Raw genomic sequence first — 22,808 nt, 5'->3', positions numbered from 1 at the left:
GACTGTGAATTCCGGTTATTCAGCCCGCAGACCGCCAGCTCCTGGGGAAACATTTTCCCTTCCACTCTTGCCGTCTCTGAGGTCTGTAAATTGTGCTTTTCACACAGTTCTTACCTGGAAGAGTCTGTCACCATAGTACCTGGTGGGGTCTTTTCTTCTTGCAGTGATTTTAATTATCACTCGAGCGGCTTTGACGACACGGTCAGATCACAGTGATTGCAGCCATGCTGCGGCTAAACATAATCACCAACTTGCAGAGCTGTTTTCTTCTCCCCAGCTAACGTGCATCTGCAACCCTCAAGCTTCACACCCTCCAAGTGAGGGAGAGGTGCCTTCTCCTCAGAGCTCTCGCTGCTACAGTGGAAAGCTCGAGAGAAGCGAGGGAAAACCTCCTTAAGATCAGCATCAAAAAAATCACCGATTTGGGGTGTAGGCTGTTAACCACATTGCCTTTTACAGCCACAGTCCCTTGGCACAGACCCTCCAACTCAGGTGACACCAAAACAAGCATTCCTGAAAAGGCCTGTTCCCCCTGGACCTCTACGTGCAAGCTAATAAAAATGATGCTTCTCTCCGTTGTCTGTTGTCTCCCAGGATGGCGGTTGTTATGGTGATCTGTTCTGCAAAGCTCTGAAAACATATAATATGCTTTGTTTTGGAATTTACCGGCTGAGAGATGCTCACCTCAGCACCCCCAGCCAGTGCACGAAGAGGTAAGTCTACTTCTATCTGCTCTCCCACCGAAATGCACAGACATAAATGACCCTCCTGCGCCCTGAGGAAGGCAGAGGCCTGTATACATGCTCTCAGCAAGCAAATCACTCTGCTCACATGCGACCCAACACTGAGTTTGGAGGTTACGGGAAGCTTTTTTCTTTAATTACTAATAGCAGGTGTGAAGACATTGTGGGAAGAATTCAGGTTGTATAGGATAGTTCTACCACCTAATTACAAATGTTTGAATAGGAGCATCTCCTCCAAACTCCAGCCACTAGAATAATTCTGTTGATACCTAATGTAGAGATATTTCATACTGCTAGTATTTAAGGTAAATGATTCCTTTGTCATCTCTTAGACGCTTATATTTTTACTTAGTATATTTTTAATTGACTCACTCATTCCCTTTTATATATTTACTTTAACAAAATTATATACTTATCACCACAAGCAGAAAAATGTATGCGAGTTATATTTTTCTAATATGCATTAAGATAAATTTGTAGCAGCCCCATATTAAAAGGACATCCTAGAATGATCAAAATCAGGGTGTGTACCTATACCCCAGGTAAGAAGCTATAGAGTTGAGTGTTTCTCAGCCTTGCTTGCATATTAGAATCACTGGGGGTGCCTTTAAAAACAATACTCAGATTAGTCTGACTTAACCTGTCCGGACTGAAAATAACATTGTTTAATGCCCAGGGATTGCTGTGGATAGTCAGGGTTGAGAATGATTGCTGTAGCCAGTGGGTTCTCAAAGTTCAGTGAGCATGAGACTCACCTGCAAAACTCGCTAATCCACAAATTGCTGGACCCCATGCCCAGAGTGTCTGATTCAGTAGGCTTGGGGTGTGGTTGCTTAAGAATTGGCATTTTTAAGTTCCCAGGTAATGCAGATATCTCTGGCCTGGGGACCACACTTTGTGATCCACGGCTGTCAATGAAACTGTGATTATTTTTTTTAAAAGTCATGTCTGGTGTGAAGCAGAGGAAGCCTGATCACACCCAGGAGCACAGTAAAAGCAGGACTGACTCATGGGCGAGGAGGTGTTTTATGTTCTTCATTTAGCCAAATCCCAAGCAAAGTAGCTTTTTAAAAGGTAAAGAGTGAGGAAGGACTAAGGAGATGCTACATTATGGTAAGCAAAGATCCTGTAATGTGTGCCTAGGCCTGTTAGAACGTTCTAGAATGAAAGACACAGTGCAGTCCATGCAACCACCTGCGTGCACTTGGGCTACTCAGGATGGGAAGTAAACCTGACATTGTTGACAGGGGCCCTTAGATCACAGGCAGCACAGTTTGGTTTTTCCATTACCGGCATTGACTCAGCTTCTTGGGATGTCAGGACTCATGGCTGGTCTCCTCTGTTGAGCTAAATAGAGGAAGATTTAGTTCAACTCGGAAGATAACGTTTAAAGCTTTGGACCAACCATCAGTCCACCGTCCAGATGGTCCGGTAGAGCTGAGGAACCAGGCAGAGTCAGGTGAAATCTCCGCCCATCCTCCTCACCCTGTGACCTCTCTGTTCTCCCCGGCCAGGTATGTCATCACCAACCCCCCGTACGAGTTTGAGCTCGTGCCGACGGACCTGATCTTCTGCTTAATGCAGTTTGACCACAACGCCGGCCAGTCCCGGGCCAGCCTCTCCCATTCCTCCCACTCGTCCCAATCCTCCAGCAAGAAGAGCTCCTCCGTTCACTCCATCCCGTCCACAGCAAACCGACCGAACCGGCCCAAGTCCCGGGAGTCCCGAGACAAACAGAAGTACGTGCAGGAAGAGCGGCTCTGATATGTGTATCCACTGCCACCGTGTGTGAAACTGTATCTGCCACTCATTTCCCCAGTGGGTGTTTCCAACAGTAACTCTCCCCGTTTCCGCCTGTAGCCCCCCCTTTTTTTTACACATATTTGCATATGTATGATAGTGTGCATGTGGTTGTCATTTTTATTTCACCACCATAAAACCCTTGAGCACAACAGCAACAAAGCAGAAGGACCAAAAGTTATTTACGATAATAGGGGGACAGTGACCCAAAGGCAGGCTCCAGACCTACGGAGCTCACTGCGGGAACGAGGTCGCAGATAAGCGCAGCGCTGGCGACCCCTGTCACTTAGGCAAAGCAAGTGAACCAGTTAGTGAAGTCGATGTAGAAGAAAAGCTCATTCTGACTTATCGGGATTATCAGGGTGCTTTGGGTTTTGATTTTGTTCTTGTTTTCCTTCCTTCCTTTCTTTCTTATATATACACAGTCATATATACACACATGTTTATTTGAAACAAGCAACCGAAAAGGAACAAAAACATAGAGAATGTTTCCACTCTCTGGGCCGAAGGATCGCAAAGCTTTTGAAAAGCGTTCCCCATTTGTGTACAAGATGGTTAAGTCTCTGCTTGTTGCAAGAGCACATCTGAGGCTTTTTTAGCTACTAATCCAGGGCTTCAGTCCCAGAGCTGGCTTCCTTGGGGAGTTCATATGAACATTTCTACCCTCACCGTGGAGGAAAGAATCGTATTCCATTTGTGGATCTATCAAATTCTAGTCATTTAATTTAAGTGCAAAGAGGTTTGATTGCATATTAAATTGTTATTCTGTCTCCTTACGCTGCCATATGAATAGCTATTTTTTTTTCTTTCACTTTTGACATTTGGGATGAAAAGCCATATGTATCATAAATATCAGATGTAAGTCATTAAAAACTGCCTTCCTGGGACTTTTACATCTTTTAAAAGGTGAATTACTTACCTTATGTACAGAATAAATAATGCTCCGGAAAGAGCAAGTATTTTTCCACACATTCTCAGGGGACCTTTTTACTCCCCTCTGTTTGATTAGCTAGGGCCCCCATGCCTGGTAGGAGCGAGGGCTGGGGCCATGGTGCCGAGAGAGGAAGATAAAGCCAGCAGCAGATCATTGTTTCTTAGGAGCCAACATGCTAAATAAATCGGAATGTAGGAGAATCGAGCCACAGTTGACTCAACAGAGACAAAAGCCAGCTACCACCTTAAACTGTTGGTACAGCTGCTTGACGCTGGCTGTCCCACAGCCGAAAGCTGGTGGGAAAAATTCCTCCTCGTCAATTTCTTAATCGTAGCCAATTCACGTAGGCCGGCGAAGGGCAGTCATAGACAACTGTTCCTTGTCATTTTGAGCTGGGGAGGAGGAGGAGAGTACAACAGTGAGCCAAACACATTTTGGTATAATTATTTTTTTTCTTTTGTTTTCTTTCTTTCTTTTTGTCAGTTAGTAAGCATGAGAGGAAAGGTAGAAAAATACCCTCTTTTCAGTGTACAGTTGTCAGATGTTTTATGCATGCAAATCACGCTTTAGGCAGTGCAGTAGTTGTTAAAAACTGGCCCACTCCACCTTAACCGAAGTCTTATACAGATGGGCTAGCCCTGGGCTGGTAGATACATATTTAAAATGTTTACTTTTAAAAAAAATCCCATCCAACAGAATAGGGGTGGAGGGGAGGAGGAAAATGTCATAGCTGTACCATCTCTGCAAAGGTGTTTTTATGGTGAATGGTTTGGGTTTAGATTTTGGATGCCCTGTTCCCCCAAGCATGGTAGTTTTGGAGATTTGCTTGCTGTGTGAATTGACAAGCACTTTTACTGACAAAAGGGTGAGGCTCAGTCAGAACTTCTATCCCCACACCAAAGGCAGGGCCGTGCAGTATCCAAACCAGTGAAGGGGTGGGGCATAATTGCATACATGTATATTAAAAGGCCCTATGAGTGGTTTTTTTCCCAAATTATTTTTGTCCCTAGATATTGATTTATATATTATGTATAACTACCTATCTTTTTATATATAACTATATAAATATTTCTCTCTCTATACACATATATACACATATGTATATATATATGTATATATACTATACACACACACACACACACACACACACACACACATATGATCTAGTTTGGGATCATGAAGATCTCTTCGTGCCTTCTTTGCAAAGGAGGTTATAAAGTTATGCCCTCAGAACATTTATAACTATAAGAATGTGCCAGTTAAAGTGCTCAACAGGAAATATGACAGTTTAAAAGCATTGTAAAACTCACATAGCTTACTTCTCTCTCTAAAGTGCAACAAGGATGAATAGAATGGGCCAAGGTATGACAATTAATGGTTCTGCATGACCTAGCCACTGCTGGGGGTTTTCTTCTATACCGTTGTCCTTGTGAAAACTTTTGTGAAATTAAAAAAAAAAGGAGTTATAAATTTTATTCTGTTATTGGTTTGTTTATTTTTATTTATATTGTTCTGTTTGTGGTTTTATTTCTTTTGTTTTGCTTTCCCCCCTCCCATTTCCCCTCCTCCCCCCTCCCTCCTCCTCTTCCTCCCTCCACTTTCTAAATTGCTCAGCGCAATGAGGCTGTGCTGCTGCTACTGCTAGACCCTTTAGAGTTTGTTTTGGTGTTCTTGGGTTTGGGGTTGGGTAATTTGGGGGGAACTTCTCTCCATCTGGCTTGCCTTTAAATCTGCACGTGGCCTCCCTGCCCACCTTGGTACCTTGCTCCAAGTTCAAAAGCATTTTCCCATCAAGAAACCCAGCTTCCTCCACTCCTCTCCACTCCCCCCCCCCATTACCACCACCTCACCCCAGCCCCCCATCAGTCTGTCCACATCTCTGTGTTTATCTTGGCAAGACCTACTAAATCGAGTGATGATGCCAGGTGATAAACTTTTCTGGAAAATATCTGCAGTGCTCCATTTGGCAAACCTGCTTCTCGGGTAATATTTCATCCTCCTTCCGATTGAAACCAGGAGGGTCATTGATGGCAAAAGCATTGGTCTCGTTTATGTTTGATCAGTGTGACCCCAAAATTAAAACTGTTCACCTGTATGTAGCAACTCAGTAGCTTACCCCCAGTTATCTGGGGGCTAACGATTCAGTTATTACCTAGGTCTCTCCTGCCACCTGCCTTTCAGACATTTGTTAATTTCCAACCAGAGATTGGGCAGATAGAGAGAAGTAGATCTAAAATGCCTTTTATATGCAATCTGTTAGCAGCTCTGATGAGATGATATTGTGACGGGAATGGAGTGGAACCAGGCTGTGACGTGAGATGACATTGGGGGTTTTCCCTGGACTTGGGCACACAATTGAGAGTTGACTATACTTGGGTAATGAATATGTTCAGTGATGAAAAAGGTATTATTATTATTCCTTCTATTTTATTAGCCAAAACGACCATACTATACTTTCCTCCATACGACAGAGTCTCTCCCATTGTTTTCTGTGTGACTCCAAACTTCCATTCCTCCTTCAGATTCTCTTAGGGAGGAGGCATACAAGTTTGATGTCTCTCCTTTCCCCCCTCTGCCCCACAAAAAAGAATCCAGTAGGTAAGGGTAAAAAGTGAAACAGTTATTTGAAGAGAACATATGTGCATTTAAACAGAGCAACAGGTAGAAGCTCAATTATCTGCTTCATTCTAGAAGGGAAGCAATTTGTAAGCCATTCAGGCCAATTTGCTTTAGGCTGCAAAAGGGGTAAACCTTAAAAGTAAGTGGGTGGGTAGACCAGGAGGCCTCCACCACCTCAAAACTCGGATGATAATGAAATCATCAGCATCCCTAATGGTTGCTACTCGGGGTCCTTCCTGAAGCCAGTTCAAATGGCTAAAGAGAAAGCTGGACCCTGTGTGTATATTTAGATTTATACCACAGCCCAGAAAAGTCTCAAAGTCTATTATAAATCCTAAAGATTGTGCCCTAGAACTTAACGCACAATAGGTGCTCATTACATACTTTGAAATACACTGACCTTAGACATTTTTCTATCTTTCATTATTTTATAAACCATCTCTACCCCATTGGCTTATCTTGAAAAACACAGCAGATGCCCGTAGGTGCCCCCAGGATGCTGCTGTGCTGTTGGCACTTTCTCGGGCTGGGTACCCAGTGCCTGAGAAAGGGGAACAGTCCTGCGAGCTCAGTGAGTGGAGATGGACTGTGTCTTCTGCCAGCGTAGCCAAGCTCCCAGGTGACCAGGAAAACCTTTTGCCTGGCTCTTCTTCAGCATGGGAAAAGCCTAAAGGTGTCTGCATCCCAATAGAGACAATTAAATCAACCTGCCCGGTTCCTATAGCAACAGGCTCCTGGAGGAAAAAGAGAAGAGCACAGAAACTCAGGGCCTGTGGAAGTCCAGACGGTAAAATCAATGTCTCAGCCAACTCCTTGCCGCCCATCCTGCTTTGTCAAAACATGATAAAGAAGTAGCTGTGGGCACCTGTCACTAACCTGGTTGCCTGTCTCCCACCAGGAGGCTGCACATTCATTCCTTGGGGAAGTGAGAGGGATTATCTCAGCCACCTGCCACCTGAAAGGGAAGAGTGTGAATTCCGCCCTCAGGTGTTGAGGGCCAGGAGGGGGCAGTTTGCTCTGCCCAGCCCATGGCAGCATTAGATTTTCAGGAAGAGGAGGCAAATGCAGTCATAGTGGACAATTGCAGAGAAGTGAGATCGTTTTCATCAACAAATTGCTCTGGTGCTGCTACAAAATGACTTTCATTTCTATAAAATAGCCACACTCTGCCCATGGAGAGGAAAGGAGACTGTGTGTGGGTGGAGTCCCCGGGGAGCCTGGGGGTCTGGAGGACAGAGTGTGAATGCCAGGCCGCCCCTCAGAAACGGGCGATGTGAAACCACACAGCATCACCTTCGAAGGCTGCACTCCTTGTTAGCTCTCACTGTCCTCCGCTGCTATGTCTATCCAAATGGAATCTTTTTTCTTTCAATCCCTTTCTCTCTAAGCCTCAACTTGTGACACTGCGAGAAGAGGGGCAATTATTCCAAATGCCTTCCCTGTATCATCGTCTCCCCTTTAATGCAGTCTCCTCTGGGGAGTAGTTATGTGAAAAGGCTAAATCCCACAGCGCTGACAACCCACGGAGCCAGCAAAGCGACTCAATTTTCACAGTGCAGCCTGTCTCTCTGCTTCTGGGTCCCCCGCAGTAATGTTAGCCCAGATCGGGGGCCTTCCCCACCGTGGCCTAATATTCTGGTGGCTGGAGGAAATGCTGACCTTATGCTGGACCCTTCCGTGTCAGTGATGAAAGTAGCAGGGGAAGATGGAGATGATTTGCAGGTGCGGTGGGGTGCCTGTGGAGTGAAAGCCAATATTTCAAAGAGGCAGGTACCAGAGGAGGGTAGGATCCCTGACCTCCCCAGACAGGTCACCCCTGCTCCTCACCTTCCACATGAAGACTACCCAACCAAACCCTCCTCTGTTGTCTCTATTGCCGCAATCCTGATTCTTCAGGCCATACCGACCCCCACTCCCCCAATGTATATACCTCAGTTCTCTACTCCCAGCTCATTTGCAGTCATACTGAAGGATACCTCCCATCTTTATGTAGCAGAGATGGAGATGCTGTTGGTATCCTTGTGTGAAAGATGCAGAGTCTGAGGGATAGATTTAGTCATTGTCACCTAACTAGGAAGCGGCAGAGTGGAATGTAAAACTGAAGTCTATCAATTGTGCTGCTCTGGTATAATGCCTTGCTAATGTTACTAATAATTGCTAATAGTCGTAACAGCTCACATTGACTTACCCTGTATCTGGACTGGTAGTGAGTGATTCATGGACCCCAGCCCCTTTTATCCAAGCCACAGCAGTAGGACAATCCTATAGTAGGCCCCATTTCACAGAAGAGAAACTAAAGCTAAGATACATTTTCTAATAACTTGCTCAGAGCCATGCAACTAGGATGTGAGAGAGCCAGGTCCATCTGAGCGTAACCTACCGCCCCATGCCATCTCCTTGGCCTACACCGCAGTGCTTGTCCATGCCGATGCATCATGGCATGGCTGGTCTGGAGAGGGGGCATCTGCCAATGGCAGTGCAGCTCTTTTACCAGCATCTCCTTGCAGTTGCTTCCAGGTTTCATCTTGTTCTACTGGGCCACTTGCCACAGACTGTGCAATGCCACTCCCGTCCTAACTCCAGCAGGTCACCTGTGTACTCCCAGTGAGGACGCCAGCACTCGTCCTCAGAAAGCTGATTAACAAGTGGGGCTGTTCTTCTCTGGCAGCGAGGAGGCCCTCTCAGTCAGGCCTACTGCCCTTCTCATCTTAGGGATGAAATAAAGTTCCCAGAAATCTCTCTGGCATGTGGGCCGAGGCAAGGACAGGAGATACATTTGGGGATTTGAATTTATCGTAGACCCCTACTTCAGCACGCTTTTGAATTTTTTCCCTGAACACCCTTCCTTGTGGCCAATTTTGTAGCCACCCATTGCCGCAGCTTCTTTTTGGGAAGGCAAGATTCACTACACCAGGGTGTCATTGTCATACTTGAAACTCTCTCCATTGAAGCAGAAAGGCTGGCGATCCAGCGTGTGTGGCCCTGAGCCCTTTGGGAGAAGCTGCTCATGCAATGCCCCCGCCCAGACAGTCCAGTACAATGCTCAGAGCATGCACATGTTTCCACTTCCTCTACATCCTGGCTCACCAAGTCTCCATCCAAATTGAAAAACCTGTGTCTCAGGCACAGGGAGACCTCAGCTTCCCTCCCGGACGGGCGTTAACACAACTCCTTGTGTCAAAGCCGAATGGTCGAAACACAGGGGCTACTCTGCTGAGACTGTTCCTAGGGCAAGGAATTTAAAAGGAAGGAGGAAGCAGATTACATGAAGGAAATAATTTTTTCTTACAGGCAGCAGAAGGAAATTGATATTCTCGCTGCCGTGAAAGGTCAAAATGCCAACTTTGAATTGAACTGTAAAGACTAAATTCTGAACAATTATTGTCGGCAGCAGCTGTAAAAATTTCAGCAAATTGCAGCTGTCTTAGGTCTTTCACCCAAAAGACCTACTCGTTTTCTCGTGCAGAGTTCACTCTCCCTACCAGCCTGGCATGAGCAACCTGGCATTAAATCCCTTTGCCAAACTAGTCCACATGGTGGCCAGGCCAACACCAAGGGAGGCCCAGGCAGACGGCGCTTCTAACCTCATCTTTACACATAAACCGCAGGAAAAAGTCATAGTTTGAAATTGTTTCAGCGGCCTGGCAATGCTTTTAAAACATGATAACCATCACACTTTACTCCTCTCTGAAAGGTTAGTTTAATCGTAGATCACAAAAAATTGGTTTCCACAAATGCATAATGGTTCATCTATGTCACACTTGAACTAAATGGTTTTTTAAATGGAGCTGAAATTATTTTGATGTGTACACAGTCCTGGGTTTCTATACAACCTTTTTTAACCAGCCCATCAGGAACCTTGCCTCGAAAGCCTCATTAATAATTCAGATGTGCTGATGACTTTAAAAGATCTATGGAATTGAAGCTCAGGAAGAAAGAAAGAAAAAAAAAAAAGCTCCGCTTGACAAAAAGATAAATGAATGTAGAAAGAAGCTGTAGGAGTCTGGCAAGCTGTAGATCATCTCAGAACAGATTGTAACTTTATCATTCTGTCAGGGGGAATAATTTAAAGCACTTAATCAGTTAGCTTCGCTGTGAGGATGTAGCATTATGAATTCCTATCGTCCAATCTGTTCAAATCAAAGTGAACTTAATTATAATAGGTGAGAGAGCCGGAGCAGGAGAGAGGGGGGTCAGGGAGAAGGATCCACAAGGCAGGAAGTTTTCTGGGGGGTAAAGCGAGCTGCTGAACAAAGGACAGTGAGTAAGCTTTCACCAAAGTACCCCCCACTTCCAGCCGTCGTGTTGACATTGAGGGTTTGAGGTACTTGACAGTGCGAGACAAAGTATAGACCAAGCAGAAACAAGCCAAGTGGCCATCAGCTAACCATAGATGCTGGACACACATGCGCTCGCACACACACACACACACACACACACACACACACACACACACACCCCTCTGTCACGCCAGGTGAGCAATTTTTGTTAACATGTCAGCTTAGGACCACCGACAAGGCAGCTATGAATTGCTCTGATAGGCAGAAAAGGCGGCCGGAGAGGTTACTGTCTCTTCAGCAGTGGGTGTGCTGAAGCTTCTCCCTTTTTCTTTTCTTATCCTAAGCCACTAAAAGGAGGCATATGATTCCCAAGTAGACTGTCCTATTTGCCCAGTCCATTCGTACCTATACACATGGCTTCTTTTCCCATTAAATTTCAATCCTAGAAAGAGGCGGGGTGAGGGCTAAGTCTTGGAAACTAGCATTGGATTGCTAAGAGGATGCCAGGCCACTGCGTCTCAGCCAGGGCCCGAAAGCGCCGACCCAGCATTCTTCCTCCGCCATCTCTGCATCCAGGGTGGCAATGAAATGCCAAGTCTTCCTTGAGCCCCCTTGTCAACAGCTGGGGTTATTATAGTCAGTTCAGGCAGTGCCACTAGAAATTCTTTTCATAACTTTATACCAACACCGAGTTTTCTTTCTTGAAATTTCAAAATCCTCTAAAAACATTGGTGGCTATTCTACTTTTTAATCTCATTGGCCAGCAAAATCTGTGGGTTTAATTTAAGACCCTCAAAACTGGCTTGCAAACAAAATAGAAGAATGGAACAGTTGACATACAACTTGAAGTATGCGTTTTACAAGCAAAGCTAAGTGCAGGCTGGGAGACCGAGACCCTGTGTGAGATTCTACATCCCTCACTCTGGGGCAGAGACAGTGCCCCTTACGTTCCACTCAGATCGATGGATGCCCAAATCTCTCCTCTGGTACAATGACTATACCCAGTATTTGATATATTTAACATCTTCTTCCCACCAAAGCTTTTCCGGCCACTAAAGGAACCCCAGAGAGCATGGCCAGCATTTGTTTTCCAACCCTTCTGTATTCTCTGAGGTCCCCCCTGGTGCCTCAAGTCCTCATGGCCCCTTGGTCATCACTTGTTATGGCAACAGAGGTATGTTTTAGGTTCTGGGGTTCTCCCTACATTGCAGTTTCTCTTAGCAATGACTTCATTGTCAGCTTCTATCTATTGCCTTTTTGCATTTTTCTATGAACTTTCCAAAAGCTTTACCCTAGAACTAATTAAGCTTCTCATTTCTCCTTCTTGTTCTCTATCCATTTTGCCCTTTAGCAGAAAAGAAATGGTTTACAGATGAACCGGATAATGCCTATCCCAGAAACATTCAAATCAAGCCCATGAGTACCCACATGGCTAACCAGATCAACCAATATAAATCCACAAGCAGCTTGATTCCACCAATCAGAGAAGTTGAAGATGAATGTTGACTCCCAGGAGACCAGAACTATTTTTTTAAAGCCTGACAAACTTCATAAATGGTGATGTGACTTTTCTTCCTCTTACATACTGAATCACTGGTGGAAACCTTAGGATAAGTGAGATTTGCAAGAAAGATAAAGTAGACAGATCTTTCTCTTTGTTTGCCTTGAATATTGCTTCCATGTATTTTGGAGAAGAAAATGATTTCATTTATAAATGAATATACTAAAATAGTCATGTATAGCCTCTAGCATTTTAAATTATTTTTATTTATTAGAAAGAAAATATATTTTTTTTCTTTTTTTTTTTTTCATTGTCAAATATCTTCCCTAGATCTATACAATGCAAAATCAAAATGAATATGTGGCCAGACTCCTTAATGCATATTTCTCTTCTTTCTCTCTTTTACTTTGGGGAGAATGATGGTCACCACCACAATTAATTATAACGAAAGGAAATGGATTATTTTAAAAAAAAACTTTTAATGGTTCAATGATGTAAACATGTATTTTAGTAAATTCAAAAAAAAAAAAGAAGATGAAAGGGGGCAGGATGGGTGTGTATTTTGGCTGCTCTGACACCAGCTCTTAATAAATGGAGACATTTATTTTCACAGTTGAAAGTCATATTTTTGTAGTTTTAGTTTTCATTCTGTATTTCTTATCCCTTCGTTCATATACTTAAAGGGAAGACCTCACAGCTTTTCTACAATTGCCAGGTCAGGTTCAGCCCGCCACTGACAGCACCCGGAGAGGGGTGAGCACGCTGGGACGTGGACACTGAGGGCCAGATGCACAGGAGACGTGGCTCTGCCTATTGTCTTAGTGGTGGGGACTCCTCAGCTGTTATGCTTCTCACTTCATAGCTCTGAACCACCCTCAGAAGTGATTTCAACCATGAAAGGGTCTGGGGGGCTGTCCCCACTCCCCATGTCAGAGATTTTACCCTGAAAGTTTGTAAACACTAATGAATCCTTTTGTGTAACAATAGGATGTGATACTACATTCATTCTTTTCACTGAATTTTGTGTTTTAAAGCCAGATATTTTCTATAATCAAGGAGATGACTTTTGCCAGATTTTAGCTCTTCGGGCTTTCTTTCAGTCGCTGGGACAAAACCCACAAACTTGCTACAGCAATGTAAAAATTAATAACAAAAGGAAAGCAACAAATGCACTTAAAACAGACTGTTAGGAAAGGCCTTTGAAATTTACCAGCAATGAAATCAAATGTATCAGCCACTTCAAACTTTGGTCAAAATTCGTTCTAGCCACCAGACACAGTTCCCACGTCTCAGAGCCCTGCTGTGGCTTGCATGCCCAGTGTACAGTGGTCCCGGCAGCTGTTATATTTCAAACAATTGAGCAAGTCTTTTAATTACAGGATTATCCATTTTTGATACAGTCAGCAGGGTCTCTGGAGAAGCATGGATGTGACAGTAATTTTTATTTCCTTAAAAATGTAAACTGTGGACACTTGAAGAAACCAAACTTACCAAAATATCCCCCCAAAGTCCCATAATATTCCATTAATTCTTTAGGCCATGACCCTGTGGTACCTAGTACGTTAGTGCAAATCAGATCAGAGGCAAGCCATGCAATCACCATGGAAACATATGCCCACTAAGTCCTCCAATTACAACGTAGGCAAAATGAGCTTCCGCCTCTGTCCACTCCCTGCGGAGCCAATGTCCTCGTGCTTGTCGGCGCCGTCCTGAAGTGACTTGTCAGACTGTGTCGTCACATTCTGTAGCATTAGCTCTATAAAAGTATTGTGAATATAATGTATGTCCAATTGGGTTGTTTAAAAACTACTTATAACCAATCGCTAGCCTCCTCAGCAGACTACAATGACGTCAGCAGTCTCTATTCAGGCTTCTAGGCATCTCCTGGTTTCCACTGTGGGGCGGGTCTCTGGCTGGGTTTTGACAGCTTTCCTGGGAGCCGGGCCTACTTTTACATATGATTTTGCATTGGGCTGTCCTTAGCACATGCACACCAAGCCACGCTCTTCTTTCCTTCATGAACCCCGGTGGACTCTTCCCCACTCGTGTTCCTGACAGTCATTTCTGAATTTGTCCTGTTTGGTCTCCTTCCAGGGGGTGATGGTGGCCACCTCAATGACCTTAGAGGAACTTAGGCCACTGAGTCCCTTGTCCGCTGCCCTCTCCTCCTCTGGCCACACCAGTCAGTCTGAAAGCAGTAAACACCCAGCCCATCATTGCTGGAGACCGGAATCTGAATTTTTTTTTTCTTTTTTAGTAAAAAGCTAAGATGGTTTTCTACAGCAAAGGATACCCCCCCACCCCCCCCAAACACTAATTATTGGGAATCCATTTTCTTCTAAGGTGGAGCAGGAAGCTCATGCTGTTTGCCTTTGTAATATTGAATTGGCCAGAAAATAAAAGCAGGCGTGTGTTTAAGAAGGTGTGCAAAATGATTGGTTGGTCGCTCCTTAGACAAAACCTTGCTCCTGGTAGGCTGGCAGTGAGATGAAAACAGAAGCAAGACTGTAAGGTCACTGAAGGACTCCTAGAAGGCCAGAGCTTCCGGGTTTGTTTCTGTTCGTTCAACTCTCTGGCCCTGAGGGCGTGCTCATTCCACCCACCAGGACAAACTCATCTTTCTGGATAAATTCAGTATAGAGCGATGATGGTCATCATTGGTACAGTCAGTGTCATAAGGCTCTGTCTGATCTGCCATCTGAGGTTGAGGTTCAGAAACGCTGTTTTACCAAACTACAGATTCTTGGATGCTTTGGGAATCAAAGACTCACCAACAGGCTATTAAAAAACAGAAAGCACCTACTTATTAAGGCATTGTCACCTTCATCATCTTTCTTTCTAAGAATGCTTTCACTTCGGCCTGAGAAATTTTATATTTTAAAACATCACCTTGAACAAAACATCTTAAATAAAAGTGATTGTGACTAAGGCAGGTTGGGGGAATACTCAGGCCTCTTTCCTTCGAAAGGTTGGGACATCTAATGATGTACTTTGTACAAATGTAATTGAAGGCTTGAAATTAACTGGGAATTCAAGCTGTTTGTTTAGGAGTGGAAAGGGGGGAAGTGAAAAAGCATAAGAAAATTAGGCACATTTTCATGTGAAAAGGTGAGAGTCCAACTTTCCTACTAATGGTTTAATTGGGGATTCTAGAGCTACATCTGCAAATACCTAGCTATATGAAAATGTCCTTTAACTCTCTGAGTCTCAGTGACATCTCTGTAAATGAGAGTGATTTGTCTTGATGACTCTAATATCCCTTTCAGAGCTGAGGGAACAGGGTCCCGGTCAGGAGTGGGAGCGTGGGACCCAGCCTTTGGGGACAACTTGCCCTGGGCTATCACGACGGTCCTCCTTGCTGTCTCTCCCAGGCGGTACTCCTGAGGGCAGTGTGCACTTCCTGCTCTGGGCACATAGCCGTTAGGTTCATTCTTTAACTTTGGAGTCTCTTTAGGCTCAAAATACAAATTTCAAAATTCAAATCCTCCTGTAGCACATTGGTTAGATGTTTCTGTGTATTCCTAGGGTTTTCTTTGCAATCTTCTTCCTGCCTGTTTTATTTCTTGCCTCAAGGTTCAGTTTTGGTCAATCCCCCCACCTCTAACTCGTATCTCCAATTTCCAATATGTAGTTAGAGGCTCATGAATATTGGATTTCTGACATTTTCTTCATTTTTTATTTCTACATGGGTATCTGGGTTTTAGGAAGTAATCAGTCTTACTTCTCACTTGATTCCATACTCTCTGTTTATTTGATTTTTTCTTCCATTAGTACACTAGCTATCTCTTTATTACTTGCATTAATAAGTCTAATTTCGATATATCATGCTTCATTGTGAAAGAGAACCCCAGGGGGGAAAAAAAAAAAAGCAAGAAAGGAAGGTGTAAAAGGAGGAAGAGATTAGAAAGAGAGAGAAAACAAAAAGAATACCAAACCAATTGACTGAGTGCTGGGGTCCAGCCCCAGCAGGTCCAGGGGTCCCCAAAGGTGTGGACGGAGTCGGCGAAGAAGGAATGACACGGAGACAGCGTTCAGTTGATCAGCAGCCTAGCCAGGATCTCTAGCCAAGTTCTGGTCAGGATCTCCAGCGAAGTTCTGGTTAGGATCTCCAGCCAGGTTCTGTTGCCATGTTCCCTCGCTAGGTTCTCCAGTCAGGTTCTGTCCAGGTTCTCCAGCCAGGTTCAGTCACCAGGTTCTAGTCAGGTTCTCTTGCCATGTTCGATCCAGGTTCTGTAGCCAGGTTCTGTCTCTTGGTTCTTCAGCCAGGTTCTCTCGCTAGGTTCTGTCTCTAGGTTCTGTGGCCAGTTTCTGTCCAGGATCTTTTGCCATGTTCTCTCCAGCGAAGTTCTTCTGTCTCTAGGTTCTGTGTAGGTTCTGTGTGTAGGTTCTGTGTGTAGGTTCTGTCTCTCTTGGTTCTGTCTTCTAAGTTCTGTCTCTTTCTGTCTTGTTACATCTGTATTTATACCAGTTGATTCAATCCTATCAATCTCTATTACAAAGGTTAGGGCGTATCTTATCTCCATTCCAGGGAGTAAAGGTTATGTAGCTTAAGCATGATTGTTCATAGTTGAAGTGATTAATTACCTGCCTGGCACTTAGTTAAGAGGTTTTATTCCCTCCCTAACTTCAGGGGAAAATCCCTACCTGGGGAAACAACCTTTCTCAGAGACCTTGGTTAAAACACATAGTGCCAAGAAGGTGAGCAAACATATTAAGAACAGTATGCCATATATGCCAGGTCCCTTGAAACAGCAAGGATGGACCGGCTCCCGGCAACTGAGATGTTAACCACCTTACTCATAAGAGTTGAAATCCATTCAACTTGGACGTGGAGTTCCAGTGCAGAATCTACTCCCTTTCTCTTCTATGTTACATTCTGTTCTAAGTTGCTGCCTTTGCAGCGGTGGTAAAATCACCAATCACCATAGTTCACAAAAGGGCCTTTACTATTTAGGGTTTGACTCATCCTCTTTTAAAAACAGAAGGGACTGAGAATTCACTTACAACTCACCTGGTAAATTACCTTTGTGCCCCTTTTTCACCTGGCCGATGTTTCTGAAGGGCATTTTTTTTTTCTTTCTATTTAGAACAGATGACTTAACATTTAGATCCCATGTTAATTTGAGGAGGCGAGGTAGCCCTTTGGGTTTATTTATGAGAGAGTAATCATTAGAAATGATTTCTAGCTGGTTTGTATTGGAGTGGCCATATTGGTTGTTTAAGCGAAGTCTGTTTTGATTGGTAGTTCCCCTTGCTGAACCCATTGTTAATATTTTAAAAATTGCCATACAACAATTCAAAGAAGACTTTAATCTTATTTCCCAAGCAACTGCAGAGCCTAATTTGCCATTCCTATGGTAAGCTTGCTTGGAACATGTACAGAGAGAAAGCAGATCATGTGCCTGAAGCAGCAGCCCTTTGTCCATACAACAGTCAAAAGCTCCCTGATACCATAGCCTCACATGGTTAGACTGAGAGGCAATTTTCAGTTAGACTATCTGTACCAGACCCTCCTTTTTTGCCTTGTTTTTTTAGCAAGAAAATTGGCCTGATACTTCCATAGCTAGAGATAGGCCAAACTCAAGACATTCATCAAGGAGCTAGGAAGAAAGAACAAAAACAAAAAGGTATAAACAGCCTTTTAAAGGGCCAGCCAAGAGCACGTATGTCATGGCAAGAGATAGCGCTTTGAGTTGAAAGGAGGGCGAGGTTGCATTGACCTATGTGGGATGAGAAGATACAGAGGAATATACTGTTTGATGGCGTTGGGAGGTATTTCAATAGGCGATAAGTGACTTGAGGAATGTGGAGTGTGTTTTCCAGGGAGAGGGGGTCTTAATGGACCATAGCTCATTGATAAGAATGTGATTTCAATATATAGACAATTTTTACTACAGTGACAAGTTCACATAGGGGAGCTGAGGAAAACTAGGATGAGATCTCCCTGGAAGGGACGAGACAATAAACAGTTTTAAGGGGCAAGCGAAGATATTGAGACTTGGTTTAAAAAGTCACGGGAAGCCACTAAAAGTTCTAAACAGAGAGCGATAAGCACTAGTGCCTTTGTGCTGTCAGGTAGGAAATTCTGAGATGTCAGTTCTTCCTGGAAGTCATCATGAGAGTGTGCCCAGGGCTGAACCTGTTCTCAGTGGCGTTGAGTTCTCAGGGTGCACGCGCCAAGTCAAATCTTAACGTTATGAAGCTCCTGTCTTCCTCCCATATGTGTTAGGCATCCTGATAGAGACAGCAGCTTAGCTGGAGTTGTAGGACCTCAGGTGTGGGCTGGGGGTCAGGACAATGACTATAGTTCTAGAAGAGGTTCTTTGTGAAAGGAACACTGGATTTGGACCTCAAGGGAAGAACCATGCGGAGGAGTGAAGAAATGTTGGATTCGCCCCGAGTGGAAGAAGATGAGAGCTATAAATAAGAGAAGGTCTTACAGGCATAAGGAGTGAGGAGCTGAGGAGAGGGTTAGGGAAGGCCCTGGGGATTGGCACATGGGGTCCACAGCAGTGTTGGTAAAGTAGGGACAATGGCTGAGTTCTCCAAAAGAGGAAATATGAAAAATCAACTGGCAGGAGACTGTTAGGGGGCCACACCCATGATTTTAGAAGCTAAAAGGAATAACATAAGTAGACACTCCTGGGATAAGGGATCTAGGGCACTCAAGACTCAGGAAATGGGAAACGTGAGAGGGAAACTTTCAGATAGAGAGGGAGAGTCATCAATATGGTTGGAGATGAAGGGTATTGAAGATGGTGATCCAGTAGTAAAAGGACTCACTTGACAAGGCCAGGAAACTTGTTTGGTTGTCTTTATCCCCAGAACATTCATGAGGCCTGGCTCAGGGTAGGCAGTCAGCCGCTATGTGTAGCTTTGGGCTCCATGGGCTGTACAAGTTGGATGCTCTTCTAGGTCACTGGCATTCTTCCTGGAGAAGAAGTCAAAAGAGAGGGATCTCGAGGTGGGCCTCTTCTTTCACTTCCCTGTTCATGTCACCCCATTGTTTCTCACTCCCCTCCCCCCCCCCCGGAAGCACTGGTTTCAGGGCAGCTTTGGTGTCAGAGTTCTTAAACGCATTACTCACTTCGCTTTGGTGGCCTTTCTTCACAGGCAGCATGAAGAAAGAGTTTCTTTCTGACCCGGTGAAATTGACCTTAATTTCTAAGTAGATTTTTAAAAATTTAAGTTTCCTTTGGTCTATTTAGCCCCTTGAGGATGTCTGTGTTTCATCTCCTCCACCTCGCTTTTCAGCAGAGCAAGGATGAAAGTGTCACCAAAGCTCGTCAGTGTGTCTGCCTCAGGAAGCAGTTCTGGGCCCACTGCTCAGGATCTTAGCAGTGCAGACGTGGCCCCAGCACGGGCCTGCCAGAGGCAACCAGAACTGTCCTCACGTGGGACTCAGGCTCAGTGTGAGAAGGCGGCCAGCAAGTAAGGGAGGCCCGCCAGCAAGGTGATGGCCCCTCACTTCCACCCTGATCCCCTGGCGGCCCCAGGGAGGCCTGCTCCCCTCCCCTCCTATGGCTGAGTACAGGCTGAGACACGTTTGACGAGAATTGCAATATTTCAAACATAAACCGAGATCTGCCTGAAAATCTTAATTAAAAATGTCCCATTTCGAGGCAGCAGGATCATCCCTGCCTAAAACTTCTGGCCCACTGGCCACCACTTCACACCCACAGCAAAGAAATTCCCCACTTCACACCCAAACCTGCACTCAACATTTCTTCAGGGGACAAAGGAAAAGTGATATGCTTACCCCGAGGTCAGCCGACATGTTCATTAAGGAAAAGGAGCGTGGCTTATTCATTGTGTTTCAAACTTTCGCTGGTTGGCATTATGGTTGTGATGATAAAGTAACGGCTGTGACGGAGCGGGAACGGGGGAAGGATGAATGCTGGTGCTCTGAAATGATCTACCCAACCGTCATCTGTAACAACCAGTGATCACTCTCTTGTCTTGTAAAAAGGGTTTGTACATAACTTGTACATGGTTTCATTTTGTATTTTTCGCAGATTAAAAATTTATGTATTTGTGTTCTAAAAGGAGCGTTTCTTGTGTCTCTGTAGCACCCACATGGCCATGGGGGATGGGGGGCGGGGGGTGAGAGCGACAAAGTCCCTGAGTTCCCCGCAGGTTGCTATGTCCTCTAGGATAAAGGCAAAGTTGGAGACTCATAGGATTTGTGGGCTTGCCTTTCCAGCTTTGATTGCAAGTCGTCCCCCACCTCTCCAAGGACTCTGTCAGAGGTGCCAACCCAGGCCTGGAGTGGGCAGCGGGGAGAAAAGAGCCAGTCATTAGCTGTGATGCCTGAGACTCCCTATGGAGTGGGCACCACAGGCTCCTGCAGACCCTCCAGCATTCGGGCCTCTAGAGAAATGGGCAGTCTTCGGGTAGGCCCTTGAAGAGCTAGAACGTTTCTCTCCTCAGCCACCTGCTTCCAAGCTACTTCCCGTTTCTTGACATCTGCACAGTGACATCCTTCCCCCGCGTTTAGCTCATGCAAACCCAGGACACCCTGTGAAAGGCTGACTCCTCCTGCCCCACGCTCATCCCCAACAGAGCGATGGACAAACTTCATCTCAAAATGGGGCCTCTTAAATGACCGCTGCCATTTCAGGGCCATGATTTAAATCATGTGCAGAATCCTATAAATCTGAACTCTTTCAGGGAGGCTGGCTCCCCAGGTTGAGGCTGGTTTATCCTGAAGGAAGGGAGAAAAGCCTTCCAAGTTCTTTGCAGGCGATGCTTACAATGTAGTGACATCATGTATTCTAGAGATTCTCATTTGTTCATCAGCCAAGATTCACTGAACAGCTATTGCGTTTACATTTCTCTCCCGGGAGCTGGGAACACGATAGTGAACAAGATTGTGATCACAGTTTCAGTCTGGGGAGGAATGGAACCAACAAATAAGCAGGTTATTGTCATGTATTAAAAATTGATCGATGGGGTGAGTATGGTATGCCACTGGGAACACATAAGACAGGCACTTAGCCATTTGAAGAACAATCTACCAATTGATTGATACTTTCAAAAACAAACCCCTGTTCTACCTAAGCCAATACCAGCCCAAACCAGAACTCATTCGTGCACAGGGGTCAGCAAAAGCAGGCTTACCTGTCAGAATGTGCCAATTCCTGACAGTCTTTGCACTCTGGTCTCTCAACTTGCCTTTTCCAATATTTGCTAACAAATCTGAATGTTGTTGGGGGAATGTAATTGCAGAGCATATGGTCCCCATTAGTTAGGCAAACTCCACTGCCAAATCCGGCTCCAAGGAAGGAGTCTGCATAAAGGATGAAGTATTAGGAAAAGATCGACAGTGACAGAGAAAGCAAATAAAAGAGATGGGACAGTGAGTTACAAAATAGCAGGCTCGGCATCTGCAGCACAATGAATGTGGAACATATTTTTCTATTTGTTGAGAAAACAATATATGTGAATTTGTGCTAAAAATCTCCCTGTAGCAAAAATCAAAGTAGACCATTCACCAGAATCAATGTTAACTGCTTTGCAATGTCAGATAAGATAGATTCTGCCTGGGAGAAAAACAGGGGCGGGGAGCGGGGGCAGAATAGGCAGTGTGCAAAGTAAATAAAGCATGAAACATCAAAATGTAAATACGGGCTCACCGCTATTTTAAATGGTAATGGACCAGGCCTTGGAGAGAAGAAACAGAGGCTCATGCTTACTAACCTTTCACATTCAGAGTCTGAAAATAGAGGCTAACAGTCAGAGGTTCCAGGCATCGACAAAGACCTGGAAAAGATGGCTGAGCAAGGCGGGAGCGTGGGGTGTCTTGGAGCCAAAGGCAGTTCCCTGTCCAGACCCGGCTCTGAAAACTGTGGTGGAAGCAGACCAATGCCTGTGCTCAGACCCGCCCTTGCAGCTCGGCCTGCTCTGTCCAAAGAGCTCATGTAGGCACCTCACACCCCCTGCCCACTTATGCTCTTTGGTTTCAGTCCATTATAATGATCTCACCCACTTCTAATTTGACAGATTTCTTTAAAAGCAATTTATCTTAATCTGGTCTTTGCAAATCAACCAACTTTGTTTTTGTAGAATCAACACTCTCTCTCTTATACTTCCATTTCTATTTAATTAAATTGCATGCGCCAATGGCAAGTGCACATCCACAGTCAAGCCTGGGTCTGCTGGTACCCTCAGGTGGTGAAAGCACAAGGGGGCAGGTGGAGTAAGGAGCAGCCCACAGGACATACAACGTCAGGGCACCATGGAGAGCAGGGAGGGTGTCCACAGGGCACAGAGAGAGAGTATCCGCTCAGCCAGCTCACTGGTAAGTAATGCTTGAGGAAGAGGGGTTCTAATGGAAACAACTAGAAAGGTCCATCAGTGGAGGATGAGTTAAGTGAATTTATTCATCCATTCAATGGAGTACTAGGCATCCAGTAAAATGGCTGAGGTAGATTTATGTATGTAGGGGTTGACAAGCTACGTTTCATAGGCCAAATGTGGCCTGCTGCCTGTTTTGTAAGGCGAGTTTTGTTGGAACACAGCTGTGCCCATTCATTATATATCATCTATCGCTGATTTCCTGCTGGAACAGCGGAGATGAGTAATTGCAACAGGGACTGTGTGACAGGTAAAGCCTAAAGCAGTGACTAGTTTACCTTTCACAGAAATGTTGGCTGACTCCTGGCCTACTCTGCATACAGGGAGAAAACATAAGGTACAGTAGGATCCCATTTCTGTTCAATGATTAAGTATAGCTTATGCATTTATTAAAATTTGGAAGAAAAAAAAAAATCAAGCCATAAACAGTGATTGGCAAGGTAGGGCAGGAGGCAGAGGGGGAAAATTAAGAGACGTGTAAGGCGTTTGTGCTTTTCACTTAGACACTTCTATTTTGTCCAAGTTTATGTAGATTAAACATGAATAATTGTAATCAGAAAAAATGATTACATTAC

The 22,808-nt window shown here is 44.7% G+C and overlaps 1 protein-coding gene across 26 annotated transcripts in view; it reads left to right on the top strand.

Annotated features, from left to right (window-relative positions):
* Positions 1–14,179, top strand: part of KCNMA1 (potassium calcium-activated channel subfamily M alpha 1) — a 686,992-nt gene extending 672,813 nt beyond the window's left edge. For 8 of the 26 annotated variants that reach the window (XM_036337205.1, XM_036337218.1, XM_036337195.1 and 5 more), the window contains 2 exons: positions 595–713; positions 2,258–4,952. In XM_036337205.1, coding sequence (XP_036193098.1) covers positions 595–713; positions 2,258–2,507 — 369 coding nt within the window. In that variant the 3' untranslated portion in view covers positions 2,508–4,952. Of the gene's footprint in view, positions 1–594; positions 714–2,257; positions 4,953–11,727 lie in introns of those variants that run through there. The other 18 variants (XM_036337212.1, XM_036337209.1, XM_036337202.1 and 15 more) reach the window with 7 other exon arrangements.
* Positions 14,180–22,808: the final 8,629 nt, after the last annotated feature.

This window comes from Myotis myotis, unplaced genomic scaffold (assembly GCF_014108235.1).
Source record: "Myotis myotis isolate mMyoMyo1 unplaced genomic scaffold, mMyoMyo1.p scaffold_m19_p_15, whole genome shotgun sequence".
In the NCBI taxonomy this organism is placed as follows: domain Eukaryota; kingdom Metazoa; phylum Chordata; class Mammalia; order Chiroptera; family Vespertilionidae; genus Myotis; species Myotis myotis.
The sequence above is the reverse complement of the archived record's forward strand: the minus strand, read 5'-3'. Positions and strand labels throughout refer to the sequence as shown.